General features: G+C 42.6%; 1 protein-coding gene across 1 annotated transcript; it reads right to left on the bottom strand.

Annotated features, from left to right (window-relative positions):
* Positions 1–2,703: 2,703 nt before the first annotated feature.
* Positions 2,704–11,340, bottom strand: LOC309561574 (homeobox protein goosecoid-2-like). The gene is made up of 3 exons (XM_082265563.1): positions 10,963–11,340; positions 8,045–8,295; positions 2,704–2,811 (listed from the first exon to the last, which is right to left on the bottom strand). The coding sequence occupies exons 1-3, from the start codon at positions 11,282–11,284 to the stop codon at positions 2,710–2,712; spliced, it is 675 nt and encodes a 224-aa protein (XP_082121689.1). The 5' UTR covers positions 11,285–11,340; the 3' UTR covers positions 2,704–2,709.
* Between the last annotated feature and the right edge of the window lie 7,319 nt (positions 11,341–18,659).

Genomic DNA, 18,659 nt, shown 5'->3' with positions numbered 1-18,659 from the left:
AGTGCTGGCAAAATGAATGCAGAGGGAGGGGGGTTGTGTTGTGTCAGCCTCTTGTCCCTCTGTATTCTTCTAGCCAGTGTTTATCTCGGAACATTGCTTGGAGTCAGAGATAAGCATCAGCTATCAATGCAGCAGTCTCCTTGCTATGTATTGCATGTACTCCCTCACCTGGGGGACATAACACTGTATTAAAAAATGACTTTTATTCCTTAAGTTTCCCGGTCGCATTTTTTACCACTATGATGAAGTTATTAAATAACAAGTGCATTGTGGGCTGATAAAATCTTTTTACTCTTTCTTCTTTCTCTAGATATCAGCATACCCCTTTTGAGCAGTTTATGCTTTTTTTTTTTTTAACCACTTAAGCCCCGGAGGATTTGGCTGCTCAAAGACCAGGGCCTACTTTGCAATTCGGCACTGCGTGACTTTAAACGGACAATTGCGCGGTCGTGTGACGCTGTACCCAATTGACGTCCTTTTTTTCCCCACAAACAGAGCTTTCTTTTGGTGGCATTTGATCACCTGTGGGATCTTTACTTTTTGCGCTATAAACAAAAAAAGAGCGACAATTTTGAAAAAATAACAATATTTTTCAAATTTTTTTATATGAAATTCCCCCAAAAAAATGTAAAAATCAACATTTTTTAATATTTTAGGCCAATTTGTTTTCTGCTACATATTTTTGGTGAAAAAAAATCGCAATAAGCGTATTTTGATTGGTTTGTGCAAAAGTTATTGCGTTTACTAACTAAGGGAAAGATTTATGTCATTTTTATTGTTTTTTTTTTAAACTAGTAATGGCGGTGATCTGCGATTTTTTTTTGCGGGACTGCGACATTGCGGCGGACATATCGGACCCTTGACTGACATTTTTGACACTTTTGGGGGTACCAGTGACATTACTACAGTAATCAGTGCTATACATATGCACTGTTACTGTAAAAATGACACTGGCAGGGAAGGGGCTAACTTTATTAGGTTAAATGTGTCCCTAGGGGCGTGCTTCTAACTGTAAAGGGGCTTGGCTTTTGATGTAACCACAGAGACATACGATCCTACATAGCAGGATTGTATGATCTCTGCAGTTACATCAGGGAGAATGACAGACGGCTTTGTTTACATTAGCCGCCTGCCTTTTTCCCTCTCCAGCGGGAGATCGCGAGTGACCGGCGGACATCGGAGTCGCCGGTCACTCGCGCTGGGATGGCAGTGAACGAACGGGGGTGGGAGCGCGCCTCCGGCAGCGCGCGCTCGCCCCCTATTGGCTCGCGGGCGAGTGACGTACCCATACGTCACTTTGCCCGGGGGGGGGGGGGGGGGCTGACCGCCGCAGTATATGTACTTGTGGTGGTCAGCAAGTGGTTAATTTTATACTTACAGGCAGGATCCTCTTCTACTTCAGATCTTCTCCCCGTGGTGGGTGGTCCTCAATAATACACACCACAATTCTGATGGAATGAAACCAGCTCTGCTCTCCTCATTAATGTACTGTAAGTGCAGCACACCATGGTAACGCTCCATAAGGTAACGATAGGGTAGATCAACGATGCTCTGCTCTCACAATATGTCCTCAACTTTCTGCGCATGAATAATTCCCAAAAGTTTGAGTACCTCTTGAGAAGAGATACTGAGGATAACAGTGTCAGGCAGCAGGTGAGTATTGCAGCCAGAGCTGTTTTGTTTTGTTTTTTTTTTTTTAGACCCCCAGGGGGACTTAAAATGTTACTAAACCCACAACAGCAAAACCAGTCTGTTTATGCAGTAAAGCACACCCTTTTATACTCACTGTGGAACCCCAGGGGTTAATCCTCTACTTTGTGTAAAAAGGCTGTTTGATCCTGTCTTCTTTAAACTTCCCTTCTTACACAGTCCCCAAACCATCTCCTGATAGAACAGAGTCTTTAGGGCAAGCTGCACATGCTCAGTTGGGTGTGCACTGCTAGAGAATTTTTTCTTTCTTGGGAGGGTGCATGTGATAAGCACGGGGCCAATCATCACTGTCCAGGCAGAGGGTCAGGGTTCCTGCAGCCTCATAGAACAATCAGGGGAGAATGAAAACTCCTCCTACAGGCTTAAACCAGTGCTTAGCTGGACACTGACAACAATCATAAGACTGCTATATATTACTGATGAGAAAAGGTATTTAGCAGTTTATATTTACTAAAATAATTGCATTTCCATATTCTGTGTACTGTGGGAGACCAGATAAAGTGAATGCAGGCTCCTGGGTTTGGTAACGCTTTAAGGGATTAGTTTGCAGACATTTATTACATATGCTAAATTTACATATAACATTGATGACAGTCAAATTGGTCGTATCATGACTGAAGTCCTGAATAGATGTGATGCTATTATTTGATGTATTTCTCCTTTGTTTTAAAAGACACATTTGAATTATTTTGTCATGTAGTATGGAGGGGTTTATTACTATAATTCTAAAGCAGTTTGCTTGGTAATCAGCCAAGGCACAAGCACAACCACTGTGTGATCAATAATGTTTTTCTTTCCAAAATGGTGATTGGCAACAAAAACACAGAAAATAGAGTCACAAAATCCATCTTTTACATTTAATATTCCATAGAAAACAGAATTGACATTAAGTAAATGTGTATTATATTTGGTACAATGTGCAATGATCTAAAACGTAGAAAATATTTATAAGTTAAGAGAAAAGGTTTTATTTATGCTTTCACATGGTGGCATTGCCTACTAACAGGAGTCATCTGTGTTTTTCTTCCCCTGGAGGACGAGAACAGATGCTGTGACTCTTTTTTGCCTCCTCCACTTTGCTCTGCGGTTTTTGAACCATACCTAAAGATCCAAAAAGAAAAGTTTATCATTGGTTTATGATCTAGGACCTCAGTCAAGCAAAATAGAGGGCTGAAATCTTTCAATCTAATAAAGCTCAGTATGTTTTTAGGCCTCCATATATGCTCAGTTTTCTCTGAAATTGCATAGCTCCCAGCTGTCCCTGACTTTGAAGGACTGTCCCTGATTTGGAACAAAGGCTGGCCATACATGATACAATTTGCTTTCAGTTTTCTGTCAGATTTTCTTGAAATTTACCTTCAAGTATGTAGTACGAAGGCCTGCCTAATTGGATACAAGTGAAAGTGTTGTTTAGCTTTGAGCTCACATTATGTGGTTTGTGGTAGATCTGACAGAAAATTGTACAACAAAAGTTGGAGATGTATGGCCAGCCAAAGTCCCTCTGTCCCTCTTTCCTTCTCAATTATCCCTCATTTTACTCTGATCTAAATAGTTGTATATAAAATGCATTACATATCTATCAAAAAGTGTTTTACAGTGCTAAACCTTTCATCCTAATTCTAAATTGCTGCATTTCTAAGTTTCAAAAGCCACTATAAAGGAATAGTAGTATCGTAGAGGCATTAAAAAAAAAAAAAAAAAAGCACTTGTGGGTTTAACTAATATTTTTTAAATGTAATTCTCCTTTAAGGGGGCATGGCAGGGGGGGGGGGCAGGGGGGGGGTTCCTATGCCTACATACCTTTGCTAGTAGGTGTCCCTCATTCCCATTTCAAAAATTGGGAGGTATGAAACTGGAATCATTACTGTCTTTCATTCATGTAAAGTGGTTGTAAACTTCTGAACAAATGAACAGAGCATATCCTTCTATAGTGTGTACTTGCCTTAATTCAAGGCAGTGAGTGTGATTTCTGCCTCCTCTCTCTTTCCGTCTCCCACCCGGAACATTGCAGAGTCAGTCTGCCTGAGTGGCGCTAAGCCATAGGAAACTTTGTATTCTGTGAGTGACTACAATGCTTTCTCTTATTCATTCACAGAATACAAAGCTACCTATAAATGGCTGAGCCTGACGAAGGAGGTTGATCCTCGGAAACTACGTTGCGGCCCGCCCTCTACACTGTTTTGCTTCTTGTCCCTTGCTGGCTTCCGTGGAGGAACCGGCAGTGGTAGATGATGTCACCACCAGCTTCCGGCACCGTGTCGCTGATGCCTTGGGGGAGGTGCGGACAGACACTGCCTCCTGTGTCACACCGTTCTCCGCTTCTGGTCCTTGGCAGCACAGTCGGTGCTAGCATCCCGTGTCCCACGTCACCTTCCAGTCCACCAACTTTTGGGGATTTCATGCCCTTGACATTGCCTGCCATCGCATTGATCTCTGCCTGCTTTTATGCAAGTGCTCAGCAATAAAACATTGATTTTATTACTTCCTGTTGTGACCTGCCACCCTTGTTTCTTTTTGCATATATGAATGGCTGAGCGCCGCTCAGGCAGACTCTACATTGTTTTGTGTGTGAGACGGAAAGTCGCTGTCACCCAGCACAGTGTACTATATGAAGCTGAAGCTACACGCAGTTTATACAGTGCTTAGAGCCAGTGCAGCACTTAGTGAAAGAAATAGTTTGTTTGGACCAGCTTGTTCCAAACTAACTATTTAAAGTGACAGGAAACATGGAAGTCAGCTTTGAAGGCAATCTATAGCCAATTTTTCAAAAAAATTGGGATAGAGAAGTGGAGGATTAGAACTCATATCACAATTTACTGCAACCAAAAGCCCAATTGGAGAGATTCCTTCACTTTCTATTTGGTAAAAAGATTGTCCCCAGGGCATGAAGTGAGGGGAATAAAATTGGTATTGCAAAGAGCTACCCTGATCTTCCTCTAGGGTCCTCAGGCAGTGATCTTGGCTCCCCCTCTTCTGTGTCTGCCCCATAGCAAGTTCTTGTTATGGGGGCAGATATGCATGCCTCTGTGCCTGTGAGGAGAGAGAGAGCAGCGATGCTTCTCTAGGGCACTGCGCTGGCTCGAAAGAGGAACCAGGTAAGTGTGTGTGTGGGGGGGGGGTGGTGGGCGGCTGAAGGGAGCTGATACTGGAAGGTTTTTTTATCTTAATGCATAGAATGCATTAAAGGGGATGTGAACCCTCACATATACCCAGTGATGTGAACAGCCTCAGATGATATACAGAGATGAAACAAATCTCCCTACATGAGTTTTGCATGTATATCTGACATTTTCAGCTTTCTTCCTGTTTCAGCAGTGGGAGGGGCGTCTTGGCATACATGGTGTGTGAGCTGATTGGAGGAAAGGCACACACCCCTCTTCTACATAGGCAGAGGAACAAAGAAACTTGCAGAGAATTGCTGTGAATCTGTGCTGTGAAGCTCTCTGCTTATCTGTCCCTAAGTCCCTTCCCCAACACAAATTTTCAGCTGTTTTGTGTCGGAGAGCTTGTCAAAAGTTATCATGCTGATAACAGAGGAACGGAGCAGCAGAAAGACACAGGACTTAGGGCTTTGGAGAAAGATAGGTAAACACTAAAGATATATGTGCCCAGGTCAGATTTCATGAATGGGGTTTACATCCACTTTAAGGTTAAAAAAAAAAACTTAAGCCTTTACAACTACTTAAAAAAAAAAATAAAAGAGTATTGGGTATAGATAAACTTTAGGGGAGCAGGTAAGTGAGGCTGTAATTGCCATCTGTAACCTCTCTGGGAAGATTCAGCCCTCTATTTGTTCTGGTGACCATTGTCATTCCAACAGAAATTGAAGGGAAATCCAAAATTTTAGACGTGCCAACTAAACAAGAGGTGAGAGTAAATCTTCCAGTGGGGACACCTGTGTCAAAAGGGAATTTCCCTCACATTCTGAAGGTTTCCTCTAACTTTATGTTGTGTCTCTGGAGCAGGAAGTGAAAAGAAAGCTCTGGACACAGACATTGGAACCATGCGTTTAGGCAGCCGCAAACGTACATGTTTTTTCAAATGCTTTTGGTAATTCCTTTAATAATGAATGGCACCCACACTCATCTAACGAGATCAGTTAATTTCTGTGCTGTGCAGGAAACGCGCAAGGAAACACGTGTTTCCTGCACTGCATATGGAGTGAATGGGCTCTCTGTTCATTAAAGGTAAGTAGAACTGTAAGTATTACTTACAGTACGTTCAAGTAGATGTAAATTCCAACAATGAACTTGATTGCTCAATTTTGCTCAAATATACCATCAAAGGCATTTTGTTTGATAAACGCAATGTTGATCATGTCAGAAATTCAGAGTAGTCCTGAGTCCTCTCCACACTTTTTGTTATCTCAAGGGGTCTAAAAATCATCCCCAGTACATATCCTGGGCTAAAGAACAATTTTTACCTATGTGGCACAGAAGGATTTTAAAACAACTAGGCAGAACTGTGATTTCAGTCCAGAAAAAGGCAGTGTGTTGTCAAATCACAACAAGAAAATTAGGGGTTGGTTGCATTTCTGCCAGAGCAACAATATTCTACCTATCTTTGCAGCAAACATTGAAACTGGGTTAAAAAAAATAAATAAATTAGTACTTTGGTCAATACACACTCCATTCATCTTCACTTTTATTAAAGGGCAATTTTTTAGTTATTGGCAGATGTTGATGGGATAGGTCAGTCTCTGGCTTCTTATACTGTACTTTCTGGATGTTCCAACAACAGAATTTTCTCTTCTATAATTCATAACTCTGTTTCTGTCTGACTCGGAATTTTGGGTATTCCCATCCACCTTTAAAATTGTTGTAAAACCTTCCATATACCCAGTGAAGTGACTATCCTCAGGTAATACACAGGGTTTAAACAAATCCTCCTACATAAGTTGTACCTGATTATCTGCAGTCTTCTCTTCTCTACATCTGTTCGAAGTCCAGAATTTATCAACCTGCCTGAGCATTCAAAAAAAAGGGGACAGAGAGCTGAAGTTACACTCTGCAGCACACAGGAACAGAGCTGAGGCTGTCAATCAGCTGGAGGTCTCTCCCCTGTCACCATTTTTCTCTTGGTGTCAGGAAAACTTGTCAGAAGTGACTAATTCAAGGCGGCACCCTTTAAAATTATAGACAATCTCAAGGCACCCTTTAAAATTAGGGACAGTTTAAGGCACCCCATTATAAAATGTAAAAAACTTTTCTAATAGTTTTACATAATACAGCCACATCCACATGTATGACACCCAACGTTAGAGGGGATTTATTCTTCCAAAGCAAATACACTTTTTCTCACTGCTACTGCCTAGTATTCCATTGTTTTTCTTCTCCCTCAACTTCTCTCCATCAGTCAGCTAATGTGGCCTCAGGGCTGAGGAAGAGGAGCAGAGGAGGGATCAAACAAGGATGCTGTGGAGGCAACAGACATCCTCCTTATCAACTGATGACATTATTGGTTGTTAGGATGCCAGTGTCTAGTTGTAATGGTGCATAATCAAAACCTGTGGCTTTGTGTAACTTAAGGGCAGGTTTGATCCACCTGCTGACTTGTATATAGTATTTGATCAATTTTAAGCATTTTTCCAAGGCACTCCTGAAGAAACCTCAAGGCACCCTGGTTGAAAAGGACTGCTATAGATAGATATGCATATTTCATGTCTGAGGTTTACAACCACTTTAAGTCTCCCTGCATCTCATTTTGCATTCTCCATAGTAAAAAAAATAATTAAATAAGCAGAATGACTTACTGACTCCCCTGGTTTGTTCTTTTGACTTCCTATTTGTCAATTTGTCATACCCCCCTGCTTTGTTCCCAGACCCCTATCCCCATTGCTTGATTAGGCATCCATTGAGCCCCCATTCTGTCCTTCTGCCTTTCTCTGTTGTTCTGCTGGTGACCTTTTTCTCTACTGATGCTATTTGAATTCCTCATCCTAGACAGGAGTTCCTATCCAGCCTTGGGATCACCTACAGATCTCTGACATGAGGTACTATGACAGCTTTTGACGATGTGTTATCTATACTTTGTGACGTCTCATTGTAATGTTTTGCTTTATATGTATAGTAATACCCTTCTGTCTACTACCAACAGTCAATAATCACTGTAACCCCCATCATCCATATCTCCTACTATAGTAATGTTTGTATTACAATTGCCCAAAAATGTAAAAAAAAAAAAAAGGGCATAATGGGAACTCATAACAATGAACATGTCTGGTGTACCCAGGCACTCAAGAGATCTCTCCAAAAGTATCCCTAAAAACTGTTTTGCGTGTTTTTATTCCATTAAAAATGATGTTGAAAGTCATAAGTATTTTCCATCATCTCACCTCTACTCGCTCTTCTCTAAGTTGGATTCGTCCTGCCAGCTGTTCTCGAGCTATCACATCTGGGTACTGGTTATGGTGAAAGGTTTCCTCTAGAGCCTGCAGTTGTTCTTCTGTAAATATAGTACGATGCCGGCGAGTCCGGCGCTGGCTGAGTGGAAATGCATTTATTCCTGGAGCAGTCTTCTGGACAAGTGTTGCCCCATCTTCAGAGAAGGGGTGCAGCATTTGGAGGGGCCAGTGGATATGTGTGGCTGAATTAAAGTGGTCAGAAGAAGAAGTAGGTGAAGAAAGTGTACTGATGTTCCAAAAAACAGAAAACACATAAATAATTGCCTGGTATAAAAAAGTTAAAAATAACAGGAAATGCAAGGAAATTGTATCAAACAAAAAACATTATGTGCAAGCAGTCCTCACAGCCAAAGTCCTTTCATGCATTTTGTGTGATGTGTGTGTGTACACTTAGGCTCCTTTCACACGGCCGCTCCGTGTGAAAGGTCCGCTGCGGGACTTTTTTTTTTTTTTTTTCCACGGAGCGGATGACATTTCTGTCATCCGCTCCGTATGCCCGCATATCATCCCATCCGTTTGCGGATGATATGCGGACATAATGTAAGTCTATGGCACTGCGGATGTCAGCGGATGACACCGCTGACATCCGATTTTCCTTCCTTTCCGTTTTTTACACGGAAGGAAAAATGGGGTTCTGTTCCGTTCGTAAAAACGGAACAGAACTGACAGGAGGAAAATCGGGTGTCAGCGGATGGTATTCCGCTGACATCCGCAGTGCCATTCACTTACATTATGTCTGCAAATCATCCGCAAACGGATTGGATGATTTGCGGACACACGGAGCGGCCGTGTGAAAGGACCCTTATTCATGTTTCAGTTTTATTCCAGAAGACCACCCACAACAAATACTTCAAGTATTTTTGTAATACCAGATAATAGGCTGCTATTGCTTGATCGCCTTCTAAAAATGCTAATTACCTGTCTGATTAAATGATCCAATAGCTTCAATAATTTGAGATAGTCATTCAACTAGCATTTTCAGACGAAGGTCAGCAATAACTGACCAATAGTTTTAATAATTTGTTATAAAAAATTAATTGATGAAAAGACAATCAATTGAAAATGTGTTGGGACTTTAAATGAAGCTCTATCCAAATAGAGGGGAGTGTTTCCATCCCTATTATTGAATAAAAAGAAGGGGGGAAGGGGAGGTAAGGGGATGTATATAATGTACATAATAATAACAACTGGCATGTATATAACATAGGTACAGCCATATAAAACAAAATATATCATTGTTATTAGGCCAGTTGTTGCATAAGGATATAACGGGATATGGGGGGGAAGTCTGGGACTTTAATTGAGGTGTGTAGAGATGATTGGTACATGAACAGGTAAATTGATAAAATAGCTTAAGGCGGGTCTCAAATGATAGTATAAAGCAATTTAATAATTACAGTATTATAATGATCAACATACATAAAATGACATCATGGCATGTTTAAAAATGGTACAGCAGATGAGTGGTATAGTAACAGACCGAATATGTTAGTACATAGAGGCTGACTGGTTGTAAACTGAAATGGAGGGGAAAGTGGTTAAAGCGGAGTTCCGGGCACAGATCTCATTTTTTGATGAACATACCCCCGGGACAGTCAGGGCTAGCACATTCCACAATGGCTAGCCTCTGATCTGTCCCAGTTCGCACTTACCTGCAAGAAGAAATACTTACTTTGAAAATTTCTTCCACAGCGTTTCCATCTCTCTTGTGGGCAGCTGAAGCCGGTGCGGTCCTCTTCGGTGTCTTCTTCCGCGTCTTCTTCTCCCAGAATGCGCCGCACCGGACCCTCTCGTCACTTCCGGTGCGGCGCCGCATTCCTAAACAGCTTCTGGGCATGCCCAGAAGCTGTTTAGCAGGGGAATGCGGCGTCGCCCGGAAGTGACGTGCGGGGCCGGTGTCGTCGCATTGATTCCTGGGAGCGATGACGTTCAGCTCCCAGGAATCATCGCGAGGCAGGAAGTGATGGGGTGAGCCTCGGCGCTGGAGGAGGAAGTACCCTGAGGTGAGTATTTACGATCTTCGATTACAAGGTGAGTGTACAAAAAAAATAAATAACTATCCAATTCCTTTTCAGGTTATGTGTAGCTAGCGGAGGGGCACAAAAAAAAAAATACCGATTTTGTGCCCGGAACTCCGCTTTAATCTGAGTCAAGACCTGGACCTGGAATAGGACCAAGACCTGGTACAAATGAGATAGTCAAGCAATTACAATTTTTAGAATGTGATCAGCGATAGCTGACCAATAACTTTAATAAACTGAATCAAGGCCTGGACATGGAGCAAAACCAAAACCTGGAACAAGTATGGAGAATTTAAGTCTGACCTTATTTTGACTTCTGTTGCCGCATGCTTCTTTCTGGTCTGACTAATGGGCCATACACACTATAAGATTTTCTGAAGACTTTTTCCTTTAGACTTACCAAAACCATATAATATGGGGTCAAACCTAAACACTTTCAATTTGTATGCAATCTGGCAGGCCCTTGCACTACATAGAAAAGGTAAATCTGAAGGAAATCTAACCACAAAAGTTGGATAGTGTGTATGGCCCTTAAGAATGTGATGAAACTAGAGATAGTCAGGCACCCAACATTTTCAGAAGGTCAGCAATAACTGATCAAAAGCTTTAATCATTTGAGGCAAGACCTGGACCTGGAACTAGTATGTAGATCAGGCGACTTCTTTTGCTGCATGCCTCTTCCTGGTATGGCTCAGAAAACAATAAAACCAGAGACATTCAGGTAACTAGCATTATCAGAAGGAAGTCAGCAATAGCAGCCTTTATATTTTTTTTCAAAACAGGTTTCCTCTACATTGTATTCTGCTGTTAATAGAAAGTAATACTTACCAAGCCATGAAGGATCCTGAGCAGATTGGTGATGGGAATGTACACAACAACAACATCTGCATACAGCCACAGATTGGTCATCTTGAGAAGAAGTTAATGGGCTTTGCCTGTTCTGTGCCCACACTGATTTCTGCTGACAACTGTCAATCTTTTGTTTTATTTCAGGTGAAGGAAGAGATAAGATGCTTTCAATAGAGAAGGGTCGTTGAATCTTGTTTTTAGCATTTTGCTTGATCGGTGCCATGGTGGGAGTTTGTTTCTGCAATGCTTCTTGTCCTCCGTTTGTCAGTGCTATGATTCCTGTCTTTATAAAACACCTCATCTTGCGTACACAGAGAGACCCCAGTTACCTTTAATACTTTTAGCTTAAAGTGTCTCCTTTCATTGCTTGATTTTTCTGTAATTTTAAATACCTTTATTTCATTCCGCTAAAGCTGCCACTTTATAACTCAAACTATTTTATGTGAGAAAAAAAAAGCCCCTGTAATCCTCGGACAGAAATGCTAAACCCCAGTGAATACGATAACTGGCCCTCTAATCTCAGGCGGTTTTGTTCACTGTGAGTTGTGCATCTGAGATCTCCTTAATCCAAGCAGAGCTTGGGGAAAAAAAAAAATCTGCTTTTTACATCTGGGGAGCTAGGCAGATTGTGTGATGGGCATTGTGTGTTGGGAAAGGGTCTGATATCAAAACTGCTTCTACACAACAGAGAGGGATTACACAGAACAATTATCCCATCTCAGCTCTGCTCTAAAATACCTGTACGATCAAACAGAGCTGTCATATTAAGTTCAAATATAGAGCTGGACTATGTTTAGCCCTGGCAGGGAATGGCACCAAGCAATCAGTGTTGGAGTTTTAGCTGCAAAAAAAAAAAAAAAAAAAACACACACGCAAACACTTTAATTTACTTACCCTTCTCTCCTGTGCAGTGCTTAATGACTAAATAGGACCAGTGGTAATGCAGAATATTAAGATGTTATATCTGTAACTAGCCTAATATCAAGGAATATTTTCCTATCCTGTTTTTTGCTCCTTATTGCAAGTCACTATAAGCAGGTCACTATATACTATATACTGTATGTTGTGGCAGTTGTGTGCCCTTGTACTGGTAGGTGGGTGGTACCTCCTCCATGTTCCACACCTCGTTGGGTGCCAAATGTGGGTCACATAGGAGGCCTATTTCGGAGTGGGTTCTGGGCTATGCTAGGCACCTTGGATAGGGTCACTACTATCTTACACATGGGGTACCTTTACTTGAACACACAACTGAACTTTAAGTAACTCCATTAACTATAATGTACACCACCATGGGGTCACTGATGCAATTAGGAGGGATACGCTGAGTCAATGCCCTCTCCACCTGTCCAGTGTATCTCCGTTACCTTACTCCCAATAACAGAATTGGGCCGTAAAGCGCACTTACCTAACTCTTCCTTTACCTTACCTGTGCATAGGCTGAGGACCTCTGTGGTGCTGATCTGCTTCCTTTGCTATGGGAGATGGATCTGCTCATGAATAGAGTGCCTGCAAGAAGCTATCCCACTTGTCACATGTAAACACTTATGACAGGCTGCATGTGAAACCTTCGTTACCTTTGGTAACCACTTGTATCTTCAACTGTTTTAACTTTTATACCACTGTCTTCATACCCCATTGTCTTTAACTGACCCGAGCTGTAGACTATGTGTGCCGGTTTCTTGCATTACATTAACTTCACACCAGGCCAGGGCTGTCTTAACGCATGGGCACTGTCCAGGAACCCCAGGTGCATGGTGCTAGGGGGTTACATAATAATCTTACATCATACTTGATACTGTCCCAGATTTTCTGCAACAGTTATGCTTTTTACTAAGTTGTTCCTGGCTGGCCGTGATCCAGGCAGCGTTCCAGTGTTCCCCTGTACTGTGCCATTTGTGTTGATTAGGTTTTGATTTATTGCATGTTTTATTATTATTTAAAATAGATTTTATTTAGAGTTAGAGTACTAATAAATATATGTTTATTTAGATCAATTATTTATACTTTAATTTTTGTTAAAAGATGCATAAACTGGGTCAGGCTGGTAGGAGTCCCAGTGCATTACTTGGGTGACCCATGATGTTTTTAAGATGGCCCTTATTAAGGGATGGACAAAGTTTCAAAGGTTTACTTAAACAATGTTTCATACCAGTAGGCCAAAGGCAACAGTCTTTTCCTAACATCTGTAATCCCTAACTCAGGGTTGATGGCTTCCCCAGCATACCTGCATAGAATAAAATCCATTATGGCAGATCTCCAGTCTTGGTATGTTCAGGCGATTTGTAGATCTCAGTGGTCCCGCATTCTGTAAAAGACTATCCATAGGTGCTCCGGACTCGGCAGTAAGCTGGATGAATGGGCTCCAGAAACGGCAGCATGACTTGTATTATGTGCACCCCATCATCAACAACATCTCTCTCTGGACCAGACCCAAGTCCCTTTTTATTTGGCAGCATATTAACACTAACCCTCCTGATTGGAGCAGCACTAAACTCAATCTACTTACATCCTATCACGGTGCAAAAAGAGTTAATGACCCGATTCTCATGCAGGCAGGTTGAGGGGCTCTAGGGAAATTGTATCATTTTTAGGAAACTGACTTGTCAGTTTCCTCATCAGTTGGTAAAAGCTGGTTTGGGACCTGGAGCCTGGAAATTTCTTAGAGATCTGCATGGGATGAAATCTCCAGTCCTGGGTCCGTGATTTGTGAATAACAGGCACACAGATTGTGCAGGTGTGTGCTGGATTTTTTTTAGAGTCAAAATAAGGGTTTGGCCTCCACCCCAGCAGACAGAGGAGGTTTCTGCCCAGAAGTCAGGAGGGACAGGTGGGAATCAGAGCAGCAAGGGGCTGCAGATTATGTGTGCAGAGTTGTGTATGAAGACCATCTGTAAGAGACAGACAAAGGGCCTAAAGCCAGAGCAGGAGTACTGCATGTGTAGGCCAGGAGGCTAAATGTGGACTCAGCCTCTGGCTGGAAATACTGAAAATCCCTCTCAGGGAAACCTTGATTTTGATTTCTGGAACTTTGAACTTTCTTTTAATAAAATTGGGCAAGAAAAGCCCCTAAAAAAAAAAAAAGAAGAAAAGCGAGTGACTATGTCCTTAAAAGCCATATCACTTGAAGTAAGCTCTCATACTATGTATATATATTCCTTCCTGACCATCTGCTCACAGAAAATGATGATTTACAGCCCTGTAAAGCTGCTCACATGATGATTGTCACCCCTGACCAGGAGCCTATTGTGTCTAGTAGTGACATAAAGGCCGATGGGTAGAGCCATAGCATATGATGGGAAACACATGCATCCAACACACCTAGAAGTGTGTTGGATAGGAACATTGGAAGAACAGGTTATATATGCAGCCTAGTCGCAATGCTAGTGTTGTTCAGACTGTTGTTCTGTCATTAAAGTTTTACCAAGGATGGACTTGTGAATTATGGGAGATGTAATTCTAGGAGGCGCAAGGACCATAGACTGCTTATGTGATTGGACTCTTCTCCCAGGGAGCAATGTGACTCGTGGAGCCTGCTGGGAGTGTCTTTATAAAGGGGGCGGGACAAACTCTCGCTCTCTTGCCTCGAGGACAGCGCGCTGTGAGGAGGTATGGAGCTGCTTCGGAGTGCAGAAGAGTAGGCCGGAGGCCTAACGGAGGACACCAGAGTCTGAGTGATCGGTGTGAGGAAGGATCTCGGTAGTGTGACAGAGTGGAAGAACGCCCTGAGAGGCCGTGAGTGTCGCTAGGGAGAAGCGGACACTGCTGGAGTGGATTGTGTAACGGAGTTCGTCACATTGGGTGATAGAAATCCAGTTTAAAGTATCTGCTATGCTTCTAGACTGAGCCAGGGTGGGACTGCAGAGCTGTTTTAGCAGAAGGCCATATTAATTCTAGAAGAGCAACTCGTATCGCCGCGGCTTGCACTGCAGGCAACCGCGGACATCAGAATTTTTTACAAGGCAGTTTGGGTCTTCTGAAATGTAAGTGCTAAACTTATTATCAATAAAACATCTTGGGGATAATGCACTATTGGCCTCCTTCTGTTCTTGCTCCATATATATGAGTATCTGGACATCGAACCGAGTGTGTGATCTAGGGGACCCTAATCCTATCCACCCTAAAGGGAATCAGGAAAGAAGGAAGGAGTATACTCTTACGCCCAAGAATTTTATCATCTGGTAAGAGGCCCCATTTGCCTGTTATAAGGTGTGGGAATTGATTACTCCATCTGTCCTGTCACAAGAGGCCCTCTTTCTAAAGGTGTCTGCCTTTTTTCACGCCCTTTATACTGCATTTGCTGGTAAGAAGCAAACCTGTGAGGTGGTGGGAAACTATCACATTCTACGTTGGAGCACCGTTTGTTTTTCCTAGCACCAGTTTATTTCACCGTTTTTTCACGTCAACTAATATCTAGGATATCTGGACTTTGAGTTGATCATTTTGGGACTAATTGTTTTTACCCCCAGTTTTTGGGATTTATATCACTTTCATATCCATTTCAGTATATGGATTCACCGTGGTGTTAATAATTGTTTAAGATACACATGTTATCAATATTTGATTGATGTTTATTTTGTGTTTACACAATATTTCACCTTTTACAACACTTCACATTTAGCGCACCAGACTTTTTTTCATTCAATTCTAACAGTCGCCACAGGACACTGTAGTTCCACATAGTGCGTGGCGGATCAGAAGGCCTTGCCCCTCCCTCCCAGTGCTATATTGACTGCTAACTGTACCAGAACCTATTCTCTTCTTTCATGTTTGGGTTACAATTACTGCTTATGTCCGTGGGGATTACAGTTAATCAATCACCTTTACTGTGGATTACAAATGCTTTCTTTGGATTGGCTGAGGACACCCTTGCCGGCGAAGACTAGTGAGGCCTCACTCATCTAGGAGATTCTTGCGATCTAGTGTAAAGGGGGCCCCCGATAGTATACAGAGTGCACTCTGATAGTTAGCTTGATGCAGACATATTAAAACTGCTAAGAAGTCATTAAGAGTAGAGTTATTCTTTAAACACTGTCAAATATTGAATTGTGGTCACTCTCGCATTACACTCAAGAAATAATGTATTGACAGGATTACAAAACATTTAATCCTTCAGTATATACTGTATATATATCCATATATATGTATGTTAGGATTGTTCTTTGATCCTAAGTGCTGAACCCTATTCAGTTATAGGTTGGGGATGCAGTATCTACTTTGTCATTAATGTTCTTGCCTTAATTGTTCTATTGGTAATATTTGTGCATTCTTTTCTACAACTCAAACTAAAGATTAGTAAACCTAATTCTTTATTGCCAATTTGTGTAGTTTCAATCATTTACAATGATAGAACCAATAGTGCCAAGTGGGTTAGACAACGTTCAGGGCAACCGAAGTGAGGAGGTGGTATCTACACTTAGCCACCCCCCAGGGGGCAGGGCTATATATATATATATATATATATATATACTGTATATATACACAGTATCTCACAAAAGTGAGTACACCCCTCACATTTTTGTAAATACAGTCAGGTCCATATGTAGCAAGGTTTCCAGGCCTATGGCCTGATGTGGGTCTTCCATTAGTACCGGTAATCTCTCCAGCCCATGTGAGCTGCAACCCTGGATGTGACAACTGAAGCAGCGACAACTCCGGCATCTTTGTTTGTGGTTTTTATTGGAATAAAGGGGATGGGAGAAGGGAATGAGTGGGATACTCCTTGAGGCTTAAACTAAATACAATTGGGACTTTACTTCTGAAATGCCCATTGGCGCCCCCTTGACGCCAGCTGGCACCAGCCAACACTCACTGACACTGAGAACACTCTGTAGAACAGAAGAAGTGCTGAATCCTCGACTTATAGTCCAGAAGATCCAAGACTGAGAACTGTAGAACTCCTGACACTGTTGTACTATGAAAGTCACTGAATACTTACACAGCTTGAGGTAGTATAGAACTCTGTATATCTGTCACTTTAACTGGCACGCTCTGTGCAATTCAGGGCCCAAACTGCAGGTGCCCCCTTTGACCTTGAACTCTTCAGGGTCAACTGACTATGTACCCCCTCTGTAGCTTCAGGCTCCTCAACCTAGGTCCCCTCTTTACAGCTAGCTGGCACTGGATCCCAAAACCTCTTCCGGATGGTCCCCTCTAACTTCAGGCAGACCTCCATGGGCAATCCTCAGTACTCACGACCTGTGTAGGCTTTCCTGGGACTGGACCCCTCTCTCTCTCCGCAGGCTCACGGCACACCAGATCCTCTCAGCTCAACTCAGCACTCTCTGGACACTCAGGGGACGCCCTGAGACATCCGCCTTCCTCAGGAGGAGAGACCGCCGTACTCTCCTTCCTGGGACTCTGCTCCCGCCAAAGACACCGTGCCACGCACTTCCCCCAAAACTTATACCCACTCCATGAATCCTTTGCAGCAAAATCTGCCTTCTGGGGTAGTTACAAGCTAGGATGTGTTCCCTGATTGGGCTTCCCACACTGCCCTATGAGAATCCTCTCACAGGAGCCAGTGGGGATACTTCTTCCCTCAGCAGGCACATCTGGAAGCCCTGACACCCTAGCTAAATAAATCACAGCCCTGTTGTTAGGCAGACAAGGCCCACTATATTTTTACCTAGCTCCTACCTGTAGGGTGCTACACCCACCCCACACCAAAATGAGTCAGGTCCCTCTGACTCTGAGGCAGCCGCCTCCTATCAAAAAATCCCCCAAAAATCAGGAGTATCCCACAAACTTGGAAAGGTTGAAAAGGGAAAAAAACGAATTTACAGAATAAATTAGCGTGAAAAAATATATCTTTACAATCTGCTGTACATGTATATACACATTTTAAGGTGCATGAAAACTGATGCACCCCCCACCAAATAAACTCATTTGGTGGGGAACAAAGAAGAAACAGGCATTATAACATCCTGACTGTCTAACTCTAAAGGTGGTCCCACCTGTATAGAGAAAGAAAGCAAAAGTTAGTCAATCTCATCACATCACATAGAAATCACATCACATTTCTAACTTACTGAACAGTTGAATGGAAAGACCCTCCTCCAAAATTTCAAGGGCAACCTTTCCACTCCCTCCCTGACTACCTCTGCCAACCAGTGTCTTGACACACCGGGGTCCTCCTTCAGCTTGAAAGAACTTGCCCCCTAACACTAGCTGTCTAGATGGAGTCCTCTTTGTTGAAGTGAAACACAGCGCCCTCATGACCTCACAGTCTCTCATGACCCACAGTTCTGCTGAGTCAAGGAAACATCACAGGGGTCCAGCAGGGCACCCCACACCAAAGCTCTTGACCGCTCACGAACTTTGCAGCAATTTCTTCTTCTGTACAGACTGTGGGTGAAGTCTCACACAGCCATTTCTAATCCACAACAGATCCCGGCCCGATGGCCCAAAGGATCCAGCACATAAAATTTAGCTTTCAAAAGACCTGGACCCTGAGGATCCCAAAAGCTCTAGCAACACAACACTTGACTTTTCCAAAGACCCTGGCCCGATGGCCCAAGGGGTCTGTTTCCCTTTAGCAGAGGCAACTTGAATCCAGCACTATATTATTTCATAAACAAAAGATTTCCTTGGTCAGTTGTGGTAGCCAGCCACACACACTTTCTTGTTAAGTCTTTCCTTCCTCCTCTTGCCACTGATGGATACTAACCAATGTTTCC

The sequence above is a fragment of the Pelophylax lessonae genome (assembly GCF_965119305.1).
Source record: "Pelophylax lessonae genome assembly, chromosome: 1".
In the NCBI taxonomy this organism is placed as follows: domain Eukaryota; kingdom Metazoa; phylum Chordata; class Amphibia; order Anura; family Ranidae; genus Pelophylax; species Pelophylax lessonae.
This window is presented reverse-complemented; position numbering and strand designations above follow the sequence as displayed.

Coding starts and splice junctions, on each gene's coding strand:
- LOC309561574 (XM_082265563.1), bottom strand. CDS start 11,284: ATGAGGTGTTTTATAAAGACAGGAATCATAGCACTGACAAACGGAGGA. Junction 8,296..10,962: donor TCAGGATCCTTCATGGCTTG/GTAAGTATTACT, acceptor ACTTTAATTCAG/CCACACATATCCACTGGCCC. Junction 2,812..8,044: donor TTAGAGAAGAGCGAGTAGAG/GTGAGATGATGG, acceptor TTGGATCTTTAG/GTATGGTTCAAAAACCGCAG.